This window comes from Mytilus galloprovincialis, chromosome 3 (genome assembly GCF_965363235.1).
Source record: "Mytilus galloprovincialis chromosome 3, xbMytGall1.hap1.1, whole genome shotgun sequence".
In the NCBI taxonomy this organism is placed as follows: Eukaryota; Metazoa; Mollusca; class Bivalvia; order Mytilida; family Mytilidae; genus Mytilus; species Mytilus galloprovincialis.
Window position 1 is genome coordinate 21,163,148 of NC_134840.1, and position 19,944 is coordinate 21,183,091.

At 32.6% G+C, this 19,944-nt stretch overlaps 1 protein-coding gene across 3 annotated transcripts; it reads left to right on the top strand.

Annotated features, from left to right (window-relative positions):
- Positions 1–891: 891 nt before the first annotated feature.
- LOC143067398 (sialate:O-sulfotransferase 2-like) lies at positions 892–17,801 on the top strand. Of its 3 annotated transcripts, XR_012975942.1 has the most exons (5): positions 892–1,074; positions 4,793–4,932; positions 9,751–9,883; positions 11,580–11,637; positions 16,799–17,801. XR_012975942.1 is itself a non-coding variant. In XM_076240635.1 (4 exons), the coding sequence occupies exons 1-4, from the start codon at positions 1,014–1,016 to the stop codon at positions 16,800–16,802; spliced, it is 342 nt and encodes a 113-aa protein (XP_076096750.1). In that variant the 5' UTR covers positions 892–1,013; the 3' UTR covers positions 16,803–17,801. The 3 variants fall into 3 exon arrangements, 2 of the variants coding, with proteins under 2 accessions (XP_076096750.1, XP_076096751.1); XM_076240635.1 differs by lacking the exon at positions 11,580–11,637 and having other exon boundaries at positions 9,751–9,887; XM_076240636.1 differs by lacking the exon at positions 11,580–11,637 and having other exon boundaries at positions 925–1,074.
- Positions 17,802–19,944: the final 2,143 nt, after the last annotated feature.

The window sequence follows — 19,944 nt, forward strand, 5'->3', positions numbered from 1 at the left end:
ATATTGTGTGGCGTCCTTTTTACCGTTCATAAGTTATGCTTTTTTTTTATAAAAAAGACAATTACTGAATTTTCGTTTTCGTTTTTGTCTTACTTCAGTTTGACTCAACCAAATGTTCTAAAACTAATAAACATATTGCTGAACTATCTGTTTCCGTCCTCTAACTTTTGCTTGCCTCTACCAAATTTTATAAAACTTATACAATGCTGGTTATAATTGTGTTTTTTGTAATAGCCACTCTACTTTGAACACACACTTTACTGTATATATAATATTTCTTTTGACTGGTGGCTAATACTTTGTTGTCGTTTTTTTTGTGTCGGTTATAACTTAATTGGTTAAGTCATTCCTTTCTTGAGGATTACTATTGAAAAATATTGCATGTTTCATGTTCCCCTATCGGTAATTTGACACATGCAATAAGAATTGTGAAGGAAATTAGATGAACGTTTGGTAAATAACAGAGTTACGCTACAAAACACACATTTTGAAAATATGTCGTTTAAAATGTCTGTTGACTGTACTTGAGGATCTCATTTTTAATATTTGATGTATTTTAACTTTTTATTCGGATTTTATTTATGAAAATTGACATTTCTAGGGAACTACCAACCAAAGAGTTTAATATTCACATATCTACGGAAATTTGTTTGCAATTATTCCACAACTTATTTTATGAATATCATTTCTCTTTTAGAAGTTTAAATTACGCTGCATTAAAATCATCACTGTACATGATTGATAACAAAGCATATAATAATGCACTCTAAAACAATTTGCGCAATCTGATCACGTAAAAGATCTATCGCTGGAAGCATATTTCTAAAATTACCAGGTTGCTCTGTCAACAGCAATTGTGATTTATGAACAGTATAATATAAAAGAATATCGATAGCTTCTGTTTTATATTGTTCTACTTGAAACATAAGCTTACTCATTCTTTAAAAATCTATTTGTGCATTTATACATGGAATTTGAAACCGTGTACATGCACAGAGAACAAAGCCGTTGGAATGACGAGGTCCAAATGTATATTTGTGTTATCAATATTAGGATTGCCTCTATCTGTAAATGGTAAGTAACTTGTTTTAAGCAAATTCACGGTTTGAAAGGGGTAGGAAATATCTTTCGGCAAAAAAAAATTAAAAAAATATATATAAAAAATTAAAAATAATAAACAACTAAATACATGTTCGTGTAAACTTTTGGTTGACTTGTCCTTATAGTTTCAAACAATGTTAAAACTTAAACAATTACATTAATTAACACAAATGTTGAATCCCTACATAAGATCTTAGAAATATCATTGCGGTGAACATTTGAGTTTGCACTTCTATTCTATGAGTTAACCGGCGAGTCGAAAACAAATATCTTCTAGTTAAAAAAGTAAAAACATCAATACTCAATGAAACTTAAAAAATATTTATCAAATTTTAAATCATTTCAAATTATAGATGTAAACTGTGTGCATCATTTAATTTGTTTTTTTCATTATTCTTTGCCTCGATGTTAAGTTATCTAGTAAACTGTGGGTGTCATTTAATTTTGGTTTTCCTAATTCATTCGTTTATCCCAGAAACGCAGTTACTCATTTCCCAAATACATTTTACGGGAATAATACTGATTGATATTTTAGTCTTAAATGCATGATTTTATTAATTGTTATTGACTTTGAACTTTGTTGTTGGGAAATATAAGTACCATGTCACGTCTTGTTCCACTCTTTATTTTTAGATGTATTTCTGCTTTGTATGAGTTAAGTTTTTTTCAACAGATCTTTATAGTTTGATTTAATGTTGTACTATTACACCATTGTTCGGGTCTAGGGAGGGTTGTCGCCTTCAAACTAATTGAACTCCGCCATGCACATTCTGTATGTGTTTGTCCCAAATCAGGAGGCTGAAATGCAGGTTTGTCGTTTTTTGCTGGATATCATAATTATTTTTCTTTCATTATTTTGTACATAAATCAGACCGTTTGTTTTCTCGTTTGAATTGTGACATTTGTCATTTAGGGGCTTTTATGGTTGACTATATGGTATGGGTTTTACTCATTATTATAGGCCGTACGGTGACCTATAGCTGTTAATTTCTGTGATTTGGTCTCTTCTGGGGAGTTGTATCATTTGCTATCAATACCACATCTTCTTATTTTTATAGTTGTCCAAGAGTACCAATTTTCTTATTCTTATAGTTGTCCAAGTGTAGCAAACGGCTTTGATACTGGCAATATTGCGTGATACAATTTTTGAGACCTTTCCATTCAATTAATGTAATTGTACAATACATTTAATTAGATTGCAACTCCCGGAGAAAAAGTTTACATAAGACTGTGCTGGCTATTCTATACGACCAAATGAATAGACCTTTTATAATTTGTTCTGAGTTTTCCAGCTAGAATCAATTAATGTACATCCATATCCTAAAGGAAGTATGCACGCTGTTGTTTGTTATCATCCCTAACGGTTATTTTTTTTGACTGAGATGTTAAATACTTCGAAAAACCAAATTATTCCCGGTTGGCCTTTCCTTAATAACCATGCGTTGTCTCTTTCGCATCTACCCAGTTTCAGAAATTACAGACGTGTTTGAAAATCAATTTCGAAGATAGAAATCCATCAAATATTTGATAAGCACTTACGATGGCTGTTTTAATCATGATGGTATTTAATATACTGGCAAACTAATTTAAACTGAAATATAAGGAAAACATATAAGTGTCCTTGCATGTTAGATCCCTAGTGACATAAAATTATAGAGTTGTGGTATGAGTGCCAATGAGACAACTATTCACCAGAAACAAAAGAAACCGATGGAAACAACTAAATGTCACCGTACGGCCTAATTATAACAAACAATTGACGATTATTTGCCAATTAAAACAGACATACCTTACATGAACCAACCACAACCACTTAACTAGAGGCTCCTGACTTGGGACAGACGCGTACAGAATGTCGGGGGGGGGGGGGGGGGGGTGTGTGCACTTCTTATTGAGGTAGATGTTTAACGTATATACTCACACGGTTACAGTCTGCAATCATTCTGAATTCTAATTGGTGAGCACTGATCGGTTGAAAAGCAGCACCAACCATTCGTTAGTCTGTTTAAACCACACAGACTGTAACTATGGTTTTAATTTTCGAAAAATTAATACGGAATCAAATAGGCAATAAAAATAATAAGACAAACGACAGCATGACAAAAAAAAAAAAAAAAAAAAAAAAGACGAACAATCAGTAATCTAAAGACTGAGAACATTGAGTTGCAAAAAAATAAGAAATACAACTGAACATCAGCAACACATTTACACAACCCTGATAAAAGATCTGATATACCCTCGGGTTGAAACCAGCGATCAAGTTGAGCATGAGGTGGTACTAGATAATCACAAACCGAAAGTACATTTCCTGAGTTTACCGTGGTTTTAGTTTGGATCGTGATTTGAAATCTTCAATTCACTGTGAAGTGTTTCGGGCAGAATCAATTTGAGCCAATTGCAGTTTTGAAAAGGTATTAATTGCGCCAGTCTCTTTTATTTTGATGGTATTAATTGCGCCAATAAATGAGATGAAATTGCGCCACATTTACCTGTTAATATTTTTTACCTATATCATACCTGTTTTCTGTTTTTCGTAAACTCATTATTTTTATTGTCTTTGACATTTTCCGGTCGTCGATGTAAAGAAAAATTTCCTCCTAGTAAATTAAGCTTTCAATACGTAAATGTTCAAGTGAAACTTTTTAAAATTTGTTTTCTTTTTTATACAATAAAGTTAAAAAATATAATGGATAAGCAAAATACTTAAAAGTTCGACCCGATTAAAGTTAGAACACGTGTTATACAGTATATATTCAGTATATAAATAATTCATAACCATGATAAATCACTTCTCCGTAATGTTTGACATTAAACATAATATCCTATTGCGATCAATAAAATAATTGAAATCAATGCCTATTGGGTGATTACAAGCCTTCAAGTTGGTCCATTGCTCATTAATATGGAGTCAATGCAATGCAGTTTTCATAACATGTCGATACAATTTATATTTCTAGTAGTTTTTACAAGCCTTCAAGTTGGTCCATTGCTCGTTAATATGGAGTCATCGCAATGCAGTTTTCATAACATGTCGATACAATTTATATTCTAGATTCCATTGCATTTTTGTAGTCCTTTGAGGAAATGAATATTTTGCTAAACAGAATGCGCCTTGTTTAGATTTCGACGGAAGCTATTTATTAAATTATTTGAAGTTTAATATTAATGCTAGAGTTGCCACTTCCGAGAACGATACCTTTACCACTCACTGTAATCTGTTTGTGAAAGAAAAACATAGCATATAGCTGTTACAATTATAATGCACTCTCTATGACAACATAGCAACAACCAGTTGAACTGGTGTTGTTTTTGCTGGCGATAAATAAAATGACCCCAATGATAATGTTGATTTAGAAAAAAAATTGATGGTAATTAAACTAATGAAACTTATAGTATTTGCAATCAAATGAAATTTGAAAAGGATGAAAAAGACTTTAAATTTTTCAATTAAGAAAAGAACCTATGCCATTTCTATAAAAGCATTGAAAACCCCGAAAAAGTTTTCCAAATCCGGCTCTGGCAATTTATGCCTGGTGTAGTTGATGGAGTCTCGGAAGGATACAAAAATCTTACTGTTTTGAATAATTCGACGTTTTATGAATTTGCTAATTTGCGGAAAATGTAATAAGTCAATAGTAAATATGGCATAGAAAAATTATCGGTTTTATATTTCAAAATATTTTAATTTCAGGTTTTAATTTTATTGGTTGCTATTGGAATGACGAGAATAACACACTAAGTGATCATTATCCACCTGCTCCAACAACAATACAGTGCTTCCTAACATGCATCAGTGCTAATAAAGGATACACATATGCTGGTACACAGATGGTAAGATGATACAAACCTATGTATATCACAAGACTTCCGAGTGAAGTCCCCTGGTTTGAATGCTACCATCGCTCTATAACGATTAGATTTGAGACGTATTTATGAGTCTATGTATATTATTAGACTACCGAGTGATGTCCCCTGGCTTGAATGCTACCTACGCTATATATCGATCAGATTTGAGACGTATTTATCAGTTTATGTTTAATACTAGACTACCGAGTGATTTCCCCTGGCTTGAACGCTACCTTCGCTTTATAACGATCAGATTTGAGACGTATTTATGAGTCTATGTATATTACTAGACTACCGAGTGATGTCCCCTGGCTTGAATGCTACCTACGCTATATATCGATCAGATTTGAGACATATTTATCAGTCTATGTATATTACTAGACTACCGAGTGATGTCCCCTGGCTTGAATGCTACCTACGCTATATATCGATCAGATTTGATACATATTTATCAGTCTATGTATATTACTAGACTACCGGGTGATGACCCCTGGCTTGAATGCTACCTTCGCTCTATAACGATCAGATTTGAGACGTATTTATCGGTCTATGTATATTACTAGACTACCGAGTGAATTACCCTGGCTTGAATGCTACCTTCGCTATATATCGATCAGATTTGAGACATATTTATCAGTCTATGTATATTACTAGACTACCGAGTGATGTCCCCTGGCTTGAATGCTACCTTCGCTATATAACGATCAGATTTGAGATATATTTATCAGTCTATGTATATAATTAGACTACCGAGTGATTTCCCCCGGCTTGAACGCTACCTTCGCTCTATAACGATCAGATTTGAGACGTATTTATCAGTCTATGTTTAATACTAGACTACCGAGTGATGTCTCCTGGCTTGAATGCTACCTTCGCTCTATAACGATCAGATTTGAGACACATTTATCAGTCTAAGTATATTACTAGACTACCGAGTGATGTCCCCTGGCTTGAATGCTACCCTCACTCTATAACGATCAGATTTGAGACATATTTATCAGTTTATGTTTAATACTAGACTACCGAGTGATGTCTCCTGGCTTGAATGCTACCTTCGCTCTATAACGATCAGATTTGAGACACATTAATCAGTCTAGGTACACTACTAGACTACCGAGTGATTTGGCTTGAATGATACTTGCACTCTATATGCTGGAGTTTCTTATCGACAACATATTTGTTGAATTTGAAGGTAGACTTTTTCAACAAATCGTCGGCATTCCTATGGAAACGAACTGTGCACGTCTCCTTGTCGACCTCTTCTTCTTTTTTCATATGAATCGGAGTTCCTTCAGATACTTGCCAAAAACAAGAAGATCAAAGAAGCCAGATTATTTAATTTCACATTCTGATATATTGATGATGTTCTTTCCATTAACAATCCGTTCTTTTCTGATGGGGTTCTATTAATGTATCCCCCAGAACTAGAAATTAAAGAAACAACAGACACGGCTTCCTCCGCCTCATTTTTAGACTTATATCTCGAATTTGACATACACAGTCATCTCAGGAACAGAATCTATGACAAACGAGACGGTTTTAATTTTGAAATTATAAATCCCCCCACCTTAGTTGCAATATACCAACTTATCCTGCATATGGGATATACATTTCCCAACTTATTTGATATTCAAGAGCTTGCAGCTCCTACTCAGACTTTGTAAAACGTCACCAGTGTCTGATCAAAAAGTTGATGAACCAGGGGTATGTCAAAGAACGTCTCGTTCTTTTTCTAAAAAAGTTCATCGGAAGGTACCAAGACCTTGTTTATAAATATTCCGTATCAGCTTCACAAATAATACATGATGGTCTTCAAGTACAGATTCTGCGTACTAACGTTGTTTATTATCTTAACAACGTGTTAAATTGTTCTTTTATTTGTCTTTGTTCTATTATTAATATTACTTTTACTGTTTGGTTTGTTTTCTGTGATATCCATTTCACGTGGCTAGGTACTTATACATCCAGTCGATGTGTTCATTTTTGATGTTGTGTTTTGTATATGCGACTTTTTGTGTTTCTTTGGTTCTTATAACGTGACTCTGTACATTAAACGATTCCGTCATTATGATATTGTTCTATTATATGTCATGCTATTGTTCTATTATACATTTGAAAATACTTTGAAAGACAAACGACAAAATTGTTTTACGCGCGTAATGGTATTAACCATATTTTGATTTTTAAAAGTTCTAATGAACTTCTGGATAATTTTAAATCCTGGTCTAATTCTGAAATGAATTCTAACATAACTTTTTATTTTTTATTTTTTCCCAATGTGAAATTAAATTATTTTGAATAAACAGTGAACGACAAAAGTTCTTCCTATGTGACGTTTAATTTTTTTGACGTCAGACACACGAAGCAATAAATGTGTTTTTTTAATTTGATAGATGCTTTTGTGTTTTTTTTGTAAATTATTGTTTGTTTTGAGATTGTAACACAGCGATGACTGCTGTACCCATATTTTGACTTTTATTTATTATATCTGTTTTGTTCACGCATCGTTGTAAATATAACGGAATTTGATGCGAATGTCATATCAGTGAGAGGGTTAGCGCTATAAAACCAGGTTCAATCCACCATAGATTTTTTTGTTGCTTTTATTTAAAAACAAATGCGGGTCCACGAAGAACCCAATCAGAACGGAGACATCTATTTCAGCATGTTTTGAATCTGATCCAAAGCCTGTAATTTAGTGGTTGTATTTTTTTTGTTCTCTGTTTTATTCATGGTTTATCGTTTAATTTTTGTCATTTATAGGGACAAGATGATAGGTACCAGTATAATCGTCTGATCGGTAGTTTTATCTTTTTTTCATCTTTTCTTAGTGTTATTTCCGGTGGGTGATAAAAACATATCAGCAGACTTACCGTGAAGACTCATCCGGTCTATTTTCCCCTTAGTTTTTTTGTTAACTTCAGATTGATTACTGAGATTAGACCATCAGTAAACAACTATCGCCATTTTAGGCCATTGTGTTTTTTTCAGTTTTGAATTGTTTTACAGATTTTTTAATATATGCAGAGGTATAACAAAAACCTAACTTTCAGGAAAATTCAAAACGGAAAGTTCCGACAAATCATCAAACTGTTCAAAACAAACACTTCCAACAGAACAAACTCGTTGTTTTACGATCCAAGGCCTGCCATTAATTTAAAATAAAATGTAAACATCTCGAAGCTGGGAGAGACAAAAACTCGTTTCTCATACAGTTATTGAACAAACATATTTGTCGTGTTTGTTGATTATCTCTAAAAAATCATTATGTTCATTGCTTAGTGTTTATATTTTAGTCTTTAATCAACCGAATTCCAAAATAATCGGACAACATAATATATTTTGTTATGTCACAATGTTGACTGCTGTGCCCCTATTTTTGACATATATACCTATTAAATCGGTTTGTTTTGTTCGCACATCGTTGTAAATATAAATGGCATTTGATGCGACTGTCATACAAGTGAGAGGCATAAGCTAGCTATAAAACCAGGTATAGTCCACCATTTATTGCCATTTGATTAGGGACTTAAGGATTGAATTTTCCTCGGAGTTCAGTATTTTTGTGATTTTACTTTTTTTCGATCAGATTTATATTGATATCGATTAGATTTGAGATACATTTGTATATTAATGAGTCTATGAATAACGCTAGACTGACCAGTGCTGTCCCCTGGCTTGAATGATACCTACGCGCTATATCGATCAGATTTTTACTTTATCAATCTATGCATAATACTAGACTACCGGGTGATGTCCCCTGGCTTGAATGCTGCCTACACTCTATATCGATCAGATTTTAGACATGTTTATCAGTCAATGTACAATACAGAAATCGCTGAAAATACTTCACGCTACAACAAACAACATCAACCATCAACACGAGACTCCTGCCAAAACGCCTTCCCCCTTAAAAAAAACCCCCAACAAAGTCCAAATAGTATAGGTACAAAATATAATGAATAAAACAAGTTTTATAGGTACAACATATAGTGAGGTTAAACAAGTTTTATAGGTACAAAATATAAGGAGGTTAAACAAGTTTTATATACACACTCCTCCCCAACCCCTGTGGTAATCCAGACAATATGTAAAAATAAAACTCCTACAAAAAACCGGCACCATGCATTAACTTATGGGATGACCACTTTTTGTAACTTATCTGACGAGACGTATATCGTCGATGGGCTTCTAAGATGTAGTAAATTACAAATTTTTCAATAAATATCTCACAAAAAGGCTTTGAAAATTTTGGCAAAATGCATGCTTCCAAAATGTCGTATGTGAACTTTAACATTTTTGTAAATAGCAGTGAAATAAAAACTTTGACATTTCTGGATTATCCAAGAACTTAAACTATTTCACAGAAATTAAGAAATGTACAATTATTTTTTCTCCAAAGTCATTCTACAACGATTTTCAAGTTTTCATACAACATTTTGGAAGCAAACTTTACAAACAACTGACATTGGCAATTTTGTAATATGTCTTATTTCACACATTTTGATTGGTCTAACTGTATGCTATTTTGTAATACCAAAGATTTCCTCCCGCCCAGACCATTGGTGTCAAAAAGTTTTTTTTAGTCAAAAATGTCATATACGACATTTTAGAAGCCGACGATATATTACTTTTCCAGTCCATAATAATATATTAGTAATTCCTGTCAATTAACAAGTTGTTTCTGTTTTTATTTATAGTATTTTTCATTGATTACTTCCGATGCATTTTTCTTATAAAAAATGTAAGATTAGTGTGCACTTATATTTTACTTTCCGTTTACCTTTTCTTATATATTTGCAGGACCCACTTGCATGTGTCTGTGGGAAAAGCATTTTTAATCAAGAAGTCCAACCAATTGATTGTAACGTGCCTTGTCCTACAATGTCAGGTGACATTTGTGGAGGTCACTTTAGATTGGCTGTCTATAATATTAGTAGGTATTGACAGATTTGAATATATATATATATATATATATATATATATATATATATATATATATATATATATATATATATATATATATATATATACCAATTGGCACTGCAATGAAACTGATAAATCTTTGCATTGGAACTGAATAATGTCCTTTTCAATTTTTACGCTTAGTTTACTACCGAAAATTTACCTGATATTAAATATATAAGAAGATATGGTATAATTGCTAATGCGACAAATCTTACATAAATGAAATAGCAGTAAACAGCTATAGGTAACTATACGACCTTCAACAATGACAAAAACCCATACCGCATAGTTATGAAACAATTCAAACGAGAAGACTAACGACTTGATGTATGTTCAAAATAATGAACGAAAAACAAAACTGATATAAAACAACAAACGACAACCACTGAATTACAGGTACTGACTCGGAACAGACACCTACAGAAAGTAGAGGGGTTAAATTAATTTGTTTGTACTAAACCCTCCCCTCACATGTGACAGTAGTGTAACATTGCAACAAAAGAACACACTATAAAAATCAGGTGAAAAAGGCTTAACTCATTAGATCGATACAAAACAGAAAAACATCTAACAGAAACACAGACTGAACGGGACAAGGTATTTGTACATACCCACAACAAAAACTTAAGTACAGATCTGCATGAGAGTACTCATAGATTGAGTGTAAAGACGTCACAGAAAAACATTACCTTGTGCAATGCCAAGAAACGGGTATTGACAGGAAGAAGAGCCATGATACCAATAAAAGCAATTTTGGAAGATCTAAATACAGTGTTGAATTGGTAACCTTTTAGAATAAGTTTATTTAAAGGGTTCAAAAGTTTAACCTGATCGTATCTAAATTTCCTGGAACGGTTAACACCATCTCCGTAAAAATAACGCATACGATCATTCAGACATAGTAAACTTTAAAACAAAAACAGTCAGTATAGTGATAATATACTTAAAGAATCCAGAATGGTAACCTGTTCACAGCTTTGGTTTTGCTCTTTATCGATAGTTTTTTCATTGGCACTAATATCAAATATCCTTATTGATGGTTACTCAATAGTTACGAAGAGCAACAAACTTATAAGGAAAAAAATCTATACAAATACAAAATGAGGATATTGGAAAAGGCTAAAAAGCAATGAGCACATGGTAGGCATGATAATACGAATTTGTATATGCTTTCGCAGCTGCCTTTTTATATTCTCATTTTGTCTTTGGGATGAATTTTGTTTATAGTTTTTGATTTTGCCATACTGGATCTATGCAATGACTCAGGTTTTGAAGATGGTGTTGAATTCTAAGTTGGAGACATATCATGGAACTAATTATGTGTTTTTAAAACTTTATACACCATATTAATCTTCAACTGCCAACCTTTGACATGTTATTTGCTCTTAAATTAAGAAAAGATTGGTTGATCAACCCTTTTATTTTAGATATACACGTTAATATAGTTCCTTTATTAAAAAAGAAATATAATGATTTACTATTTATGAATTTATTTGAAAAAGTATTTGTTCATCAACCAGCTGATAAGAATTTTGGAAGTATTTGATTAGTATCTTGTGCTTGTGTAAAGTATTGTTCAATGACATTTGGATCAACATGTGTATAAATATATCTTAGTTCTCCCACACTTTTTTGAACTGTTATTACTCCAATTCTTTCCATAGGCAAGTAAGAGTCGGAATTATCAACTTTCATCATTTTCAAATAATTACACTCAAAGATGTAAGTATTGATTGGATACAACCCCAGTCTTATTTCACCATTGGTTATATCTCATGACCTGTTACATAATTAAATAGACACAAGTTGTTAAACGCCTAACTGAATACAGAATTAAAGGCAAAAGTAGTATACTGCTGTTCGAAATTCATAAATCGATTGAGAAAAAAACAAATCCGGGTTACAAACTAAAACTGAAGGAAACACATTAAATACAAGAGGAGAACTACGACACAATAGAAGCACAAACCTCAATAGTAAACCTACAAATGTATTATTTATTATGATCATGGAGGTAGAATTTATTTTGATCTACCCTTCATTAAAATATTCTGTTAATTTTTCTACTTAGCTGATAATTTATCAGATGTGGTTTTTTGTTTCAAAGAAAATAAAAAAAAAAATAAAAAAAAATATGTACAAAAAGTGCAAGTAAATTTTATTTCACTTGTATTATAAAATCAGTGTCCTTATATCTAACCTTGGAGGTAAAATGAAATGTCAATATAATACTTCCATGTTATGATTTACACTACATTAACATATTCTGTAAATTTTGCTAGCTAGCTGAATTCTGAATCAGATGTGTTACTTTCCAAAAAAAAGTTTAAAACTGAAAGAGATGTACATAAAAAATGCAAGCAAATTTTAGTTCTCTTGTAAATTGGTGTCATTATCATCTGACATAAAATCAATAATCAAATTTTAATTGATAAAGTACAATTAACAGACATTTGGTTGAAACAAAAAACAAAATTGCATAACTCTTACCTGAGCATTTTCTGCATTAAAATGTCTTTGTTTGTTGTCCATTTATATCCCGTTATATTGCTATTCAACTGTAATTGGAAATATCTCAGCATTAGGTATTTATACATTTAAATTTGAATACAGGAAATGCATTTTTTTATAATGAAGATGAACACCAATTTAGATTAAAACATTGTATTGTTATTATTTTTTTAGCTCACCTGGCCCGAAGGGCCAAGTGAGCTTTTCCCATCACTTTGCGTCCGTCGTCCGTCGTCGTTAACTTTTACAAAAATCTTCTCATCTGAAACTACTGGGCCAAATTCAACCAAACTTGGCCAAAATCATCATTGAGATATCTAGTTTAAAAAGTGTGTCCGGTGACCCGGCCAACCAACCAAGATGGCCGCCATGGCTAAAAATAGAACATAGGGGGTAAAATGCAGTTTTTGGCTTATAACTCAAAAACCAAAGCATTTAGAGCAAAAATTGTTTATCAGGTCAAGATCTATCTGCCCTGAAATTTTCAGATGAATCGGACAACCCGTTGTTGGGTCGCTGCCCCTGAATTGGTAATTTTAAGGAAATTTTGCTGTTTTTGGTTATTATCTTGAATATTATTATAGATAGAGATAAACTGTAAACAGCAATAATGTTCATCAAGTAAGATTTACAAATAAGTCAACGTGACCGAAATGGTCAAGTGACCCCTTTAGGAGTTATTGCCCTTTATAGTCAATTTTTAACCATTTTTCGTAAATCTTAGTTATCTTTTACAAAAATCATCTCCTCTGAAACTACTGGGCCAAATTAATCCAAACTTTGCCACAATCATCTTTGGGGTATCTAGTTTTAAAAATGTGTCCGGTGACCCGACCATCAAATCAAGATGGCTGCCACGACTAAAAATAAAACATAGGGGTAAAATGCAGTTTTTTGCTTATAACTCAAAAACCAAAGCATTTAGAGCAAATCTGACGAGGCGTAAAATTGTTTATCAGGTCAAAATCTATCTGCTCTTAAATTTTCAGATGAATCGGACAACCCGTTGTTGGGTTGCTGCCCCTGAATAGGTAATTTTAAGGAAATTTTGCTGTTTTTGGTTATTATCTGGAATATTATTATAGATAGAGATAAATTGTAAGCAGCAATAATGTTCAGCAAAGTAAGATTTACAAACAAGTCAACATGACCGAAATGGTCAATTGACCCCTAAGAAGTTATTGTCCTTTATAGTCAATTTTTAACAATTTTCATAAAATTTGTAAATTTTTATTAAAATTTTCCACTGAAACTACTGGGCCAAGTTCATTATAGATAGAGATAATTGTAAGCAGCAAGACTGTTTAGTAAAGTAAGATGTACAAACACATCACCATCACCAAAACACAATTTTGTCATGAATCCATCTGCTTCTTTTGTTTAATATTCACATAGACCAAGGTGAGCGACACAGGCTCTTTAGAGCCTCTAGTTTTTGTTGAGGAAGTGCATTTCCAAGGCCTCTTTCTGGAAATTAAATCATTATCAATGGCATATAAAAATATATTACTTGTTTCTTTTCTTGTCAATACCATTAAATTGCAAATATTTATTAAAATCTGATAGTGTCTCAAATTAAAATATCAACATATATATAAATATTTGCATCAATATTGCGAAATTCCCTACCTTTGGACAATAGCATAGACATTTTACAGTGAGATTGGAAATGAAAAGAGAAAAAGATTATTGGAAATAGCATGGTCAGAAAAAATATCAAACTAGCTATGAATATGACTGGATCACAACGTCACTGATACTTTAATTTTTCTATTCTGTTATCTGTCTTTCTGTTGGATAATTGTATTAAGCTTCAGTAAAAACTCGTTAACATACAAACACTTCCTTAAATAAAAGAAGACATACTAGCTATTTTTATTATAAAAAGTAAAATATTTCGTAAAAAATCCATCAAACGAACGAATTGAAAACATTACAAATGAACGTATAAAAACAATTACGTACTATACAATGTTCAGATAGCCTGCTGTTATACAACATATAGCAATACACTGTCAGATAGCCTGACGTTATACAGCATGTAGCAATACAATCTCCAGATAGCCTGACGTTATACAACATGCATCAATACAATCTCCAGATAGCCTGACGTTATACAACATGTATCAATACAATTTCCAGATAGCCTGACGTTATACAACATGTAGCAATACAATGTCCAGAAAGCCTGACGTTATACAACATGTAGCAATATAATGTCCAGAAAGCCTGACGTTATACAACATGTAGCAATACAATTTCCAGATAGCCTGACGTCATACAGCATGTAGCAATACAATTTCCAGATAGCCTGACGTTATACAACATGTATCAATACAATCTCCAGATAGCCTGACGTTATACAACATGTATCAATACAATTTCCAGATAGCCTGACGTTATACAACATGTAGCAATACAATGTCCAGAAAGCCTGACGTTATACAACATGTATCAATACAATTTCCAGATAGCCTGACGTTATACAACATGTAGCAATACAATGTCCAGATAGCCTGACTTTGTACAACATGTAGCAATACAATGTTCAGATAGCTTTACTTTGTACAACATGTAGCAATACAATTTCCAAATAGCCTGACGTTATACAACATGTAGAAATACAATGTCCAGATAGCCTGACTTTGTACAACATGTAGCAAAACAATGTTCAGATAGCTTTACTTTGTACAACATGTAGCAATATAATGTCAAGATAGCCTGACTTAGTACAACATGTAGCAATACAATGTCCAGATAGCTTTACTTTGTACAACATGTAGCAATATAATGTCAGGATAGCCTGACTTAGTACAACATGTAGCAATACAATGTCCAGATAGCTTTACTTTGTACAACATGTAGCAATATAATGTCAAGATAGCCTGACTTAGTACGACATGGAGCAATACAATGTCCATATGGCCTGACTTTGTACAACATGTAGCAATACAATGTCAAGACAGCCTGACTTAGTACAACATGTAGTAAAACAATGTCCAGATAGCCTGACTTTGTACAACATGTAGCAATACAATGTATTGATAGCCTGAGTTAGTACAACAAGTAGCAATACAATGTCTAGATAGCCTGACATTGTACAACATGTAGCAATACAATGTCCAGATAGCCTGAAGTTATACAACATGTAGCAATACAATGTCCAGATAGCTTTACTTTGTACAACATGTAGCAATACAATGTCCAGATAGCTTTACTTTGAACAACATGTAGCAATACAATGTCCAGAAAGCATGACTTTGTACAACATATAGCAATACAATGTTCAGATAGCCTGACTTAGTACAACAAGTAGCAATACAAAGTCCATATAGCCTGACGTTATACGACATGTAGAAATACAATGTCCAGATAGCCTGACGTTATACAACATGTAGCAATACAATGTTCAGATAGCCTGACGTTATACAACATGTAGCAATACAATGTCCAGATAGCTTTACTTTGTACAACATGTAGCAATACAATGTACAGAAAGCCTGACTTTGTACAACATATAGCAATACAATGTTCATATAGCTTTACTTTGTACAACATATAGCAATACAATGTTCAGATAGCTTTACTTTGTACAACATGTAGCAATACAATGTCCAGATAGCCTGACGTTATACAACAAGTTGCTATATAGCAATACAATGTTCAGATAGCCTGACGTTATACAACATGTAGCAATACAATGTCTAGATAGCCTGACGTTATACAACATGTAGCAATACAATGTCCAGATAGCTTTACTTTGTACAACATGTAGCAATACAATGTCCAGATAGCCTGACGTTATACAACAAGTAGCAATACAATGTCCAGATAGCCTGACGTTATACAACATGTAGCAATACAATGTCCAGATAGCCTGACGTTATACAACATGTAGAAATACAATGTCCAGATAGCCTGACGTTATACAACATGTAGCATGTCCAGATAGCTTTACTTTGAAAAACATGTAAGGATTTAACCCGTTTACCTGCACATGCACCTCTCCTTTTGATAGCAATGTGAAACTAAATTAAAATAACCCGAAATAAACACATGCGAAGCCCAGACAAACAATATTACCTAGTACCTCGTACTTGAAGAAAAGAATATAGTAAGGACTGTCAACTATACGGAAAACAGCATCAAAATGTACTAGTTACTACACGCGGAACATTTGAGATTAGTTTTCATATTTGATAAATTCTATTAAGAGAAAGGTATAACTATACGAGAAATATGAACGACTCTCTAATACATTCTCCCTGACCGGGCCTCAGTTAGTATACCGGGATAGTTCTAACATACAACTTTTCTACACAGTACTGTATAAGAACAATTCTTTATTTAAGATATTATTTTATCGTTACAGCTGACGAATCAATACCAATAATTATATCTCAAAAAGGAACTGTAACTATACCAACATCATCAAAACAGGCAGAAAATCTTGATTGTACGTGCCCGTGTAGTTTTACGACCAGTAAATGGGAATTTTTGAAAGAAATCAACATGACTAAAGACCAACTTATTGAAATCTTAAAATCAGAAGTTGATGAACTTCAACAAAACTTAACTGTGGATGTTAAAGTTACTTCTGCCTATAAAAATACAAAAAAGTCTGCTTCGGATCGTCGCACATCATCTATGTTGATGGGTCTTGCTGGTGGATTCATTATTTGCATTCCAATTGTACTGATTATTTCGTCTGATATAATTCATGTTTATCACAGCATCAGTACTAAGACCGGACCCTTGGGTTGATAACGTGAACTGTTCCATCGACACACAACATACTTGTACTTGTACTTGTATAAAACAAAAGACTGTTTCCTTTACACAAAACAAGTGGTCATATTAGGTTTTGTACAATATAAAAACTATTCGATCATAACAACCTTACTAAATGAAATAAGTCTCCTAGTAAGTTAAAATAAAGTTACAATTGTATAGATATATAGACGAAACAAAATTATGAAGTTATATCTTCTCTTATTGTTATGTGAGATTTCTTTTTACTTGTCAGACATTGAATTAGTTTTATTCCGGACGTATGGATGCGTTCTTGCTTTTTGGACAACGGAAGTAAAAGTTATGTCATTCCTCAACTTACAAACGACATGCCGTTTGCGGTTTTGAACGTTAGATACCAGAATGGTCGTCTGATATTTAATTTTATCGATATAATATCTTTTTCCGATTGACATTTGGCTGAGTTAGGGTTCGCATATCGAGCGATTACTTTTTACCTAGTCAAACCCGCGTGGTTTCGTTTCCAATGAGGTTTGATGCGGTTCTCGCATGTTTTGTTTGTAAACTTGATATCTTCCTAATCGACTTATGGCATCTGGAAATCAATAAACTACTATTGCATACATTTGGTTACTTATTTCTTCTGTCTTTTTTATATACTTAACGTGTAATGCATTTGAAAAGGCGATTGCACAAAGTTCAAAAACAGTTATCTCTCTTTCACAAAAAAAAAAAAGCCCCGAGTTAAAAACAAACCCCAACACTTTCATACAAAACTGTTACATACATTATGCATTATCATCATTACAGATCAGATTAAAATTCAAACTTTTCCTTTCCCATTTGCTTATGCTGCTTATAAATCATTTGGTTTTGTTTATGATTTTTCCATTTGATAAACGGCTTTCCATTTTGAATTTTCCGTGGAGTTCGGTATTTTTGCTACTTTGCTTTTTACAGGTAGTTTACTATTTGGAGGGTCATTATAACCTCACTAACTATGATTTCTAGAAACGGTGTTCTGATAATATAAACATAAAAAACTCGTTTTGAGATTCACTTGTTCTTATGACATAAATATTCCGTATCAACATCACAAATAATACACGATGGTCTTGCAGTATTAATTCTAGGTACTGACGTTGTTTATCATCTTAATTACGTGTTATAATGTTCTTTTTATTTGTCTTTATAAAAGTTTACTTGAACTGTTTAGTCTATTTTAGGTAATATTCATTTTACTAGGCTCGGTATTTTTACATCCCGTCATTCTGTTATTGTGCTATGGTAATCATTTATATTCCTGTCTTTTGTTTTAGCCAATTTGCTTTGTCTATATGCCTTGTTTTTCTTTGTTGGCGTATTTGTTTGTTTTATAGCGAGTAAGATTATAACACAATATTGACAGCTGAACTCATATATTTGACATGTTTATCTATCATGTCTGTTTGTTTTTCTGCACACATTGTTGTCAATATAATGGATTTTTACGAGATTCTCGGTCCGTGTATATCTGCGTCCATTCGTTTTTCGTTTTGAAATATCATAAACAAAAAACAAAAAACGAAAGTGTTTTCATTTTTCGTCTTTGATTTCTTAAAAACCAAAATGAAAAACAAAAGTGTTTTCGTTTTTTATTTTTGATTTCACAAAAAAAAAAAAAAAAACGAAAAACAAAAGTATTTTCATTTTTCATTTTTGATTTCACAAAACAAAAAACGAAAAACAAAAGTATTTTCATTTTTCATTTCACAAAAACAAAAAACGAAAAACGAAAGTGTATTCAATTTATCTTTCCAACACTGTTTAATTGTCATTCAAAAAATGACAATGTTGTCATTTGTCATTCATTTAAAGGTCGTTAAAGTATACATGCACAGCGGTTGTCAGATCAATACTACTTTAATCGAAGATAATGTCGACGGATGCAAAAGTCTTTAGCAATCGGAACAATATGGGTGTGTGATCTTTATTACTTTTAAGTTTAGAAAGGTCGATCCAAGATTATTAGAATTGATGACCAAGGTCCATCTGCCAGTATTTTACGAACTACGAGGACGATAATGTATTTTGCTTGATCAAATTTTTAAAATTTCCGCAATTTCACAATTCAAACTGGGATATAAAAGCCTTCAATTGGTTTGCCATTAGGAGCCTATAAGGTTTTAATGTTGCTTATATGTGGAGACCATAAGGTGACATTAACTAGAGGCCGTTGATGGGGGATTATGGAATTGAGAATAGTGGACAGAAAATATAAATAATAGAGACAATGGACCAAGAAATAAATAAAATAGCTAGAATAATGGTGTTAAAATGTAATGATAAGTGAATAATTGTCAAAAAGTATAAAGAATGGAGAAATATGGCCTAAAATATCAAAGAATACAGAAATTAAGAACCCCGAATCCAGACCATCATACTAGTTGCCTTAATGAACATTAGTTTGTTTCTGGGAGATTGTTATTGGTTATCATACGGTTTCTCTTTATTTCTATGTCTATTAATTAAGAAGCGTGCTTTCATTATTTGCCAACATTTTACATATCTCATTATAAAAAAAGACTATCATTTTGCAAACTACCATAGATTTCCGGTAATTGTTCTGCATAGACCACACCACATTGGAGTCCCTGTAATTTTTTTTCAAGTGGACCTCAGTTACCCACCCTTCCCCATCATTACATAAAAGTTAATAAACAAATGTCTACGGAAATACTTCTGTCCGCACAATGTGTAAAGGGGAGCTGGGTAGCTGATGTCTGC

What these genes read in the sequence shown, in the direction of transcription:
- LOC143067398 (XM_076240636.1), top strand. Translation starts at nt 1,014, where the DNA reads ATGACGAGGTCCAAATGTATATTTGTGTTATCAATATTAGGATTGCCT. An exon ending in ATTGCCTCTATCTGTAAATG is followed by an intron (nt 1,075 to 4,792) that starts GTAAGTAACTTG and finishes TTTTAATTTCAG; the next exon opens with GTTTTAATTTTATTGGTTGC. An exon ending in CATATGCTGGTACACAGATG is followed by an intron (nt 4,933 to 9,750) that starts GTAAGATGATAC and finishes ATATATTTGCAG; the next exon opens with GACCCACTTGCATGTGTCTG.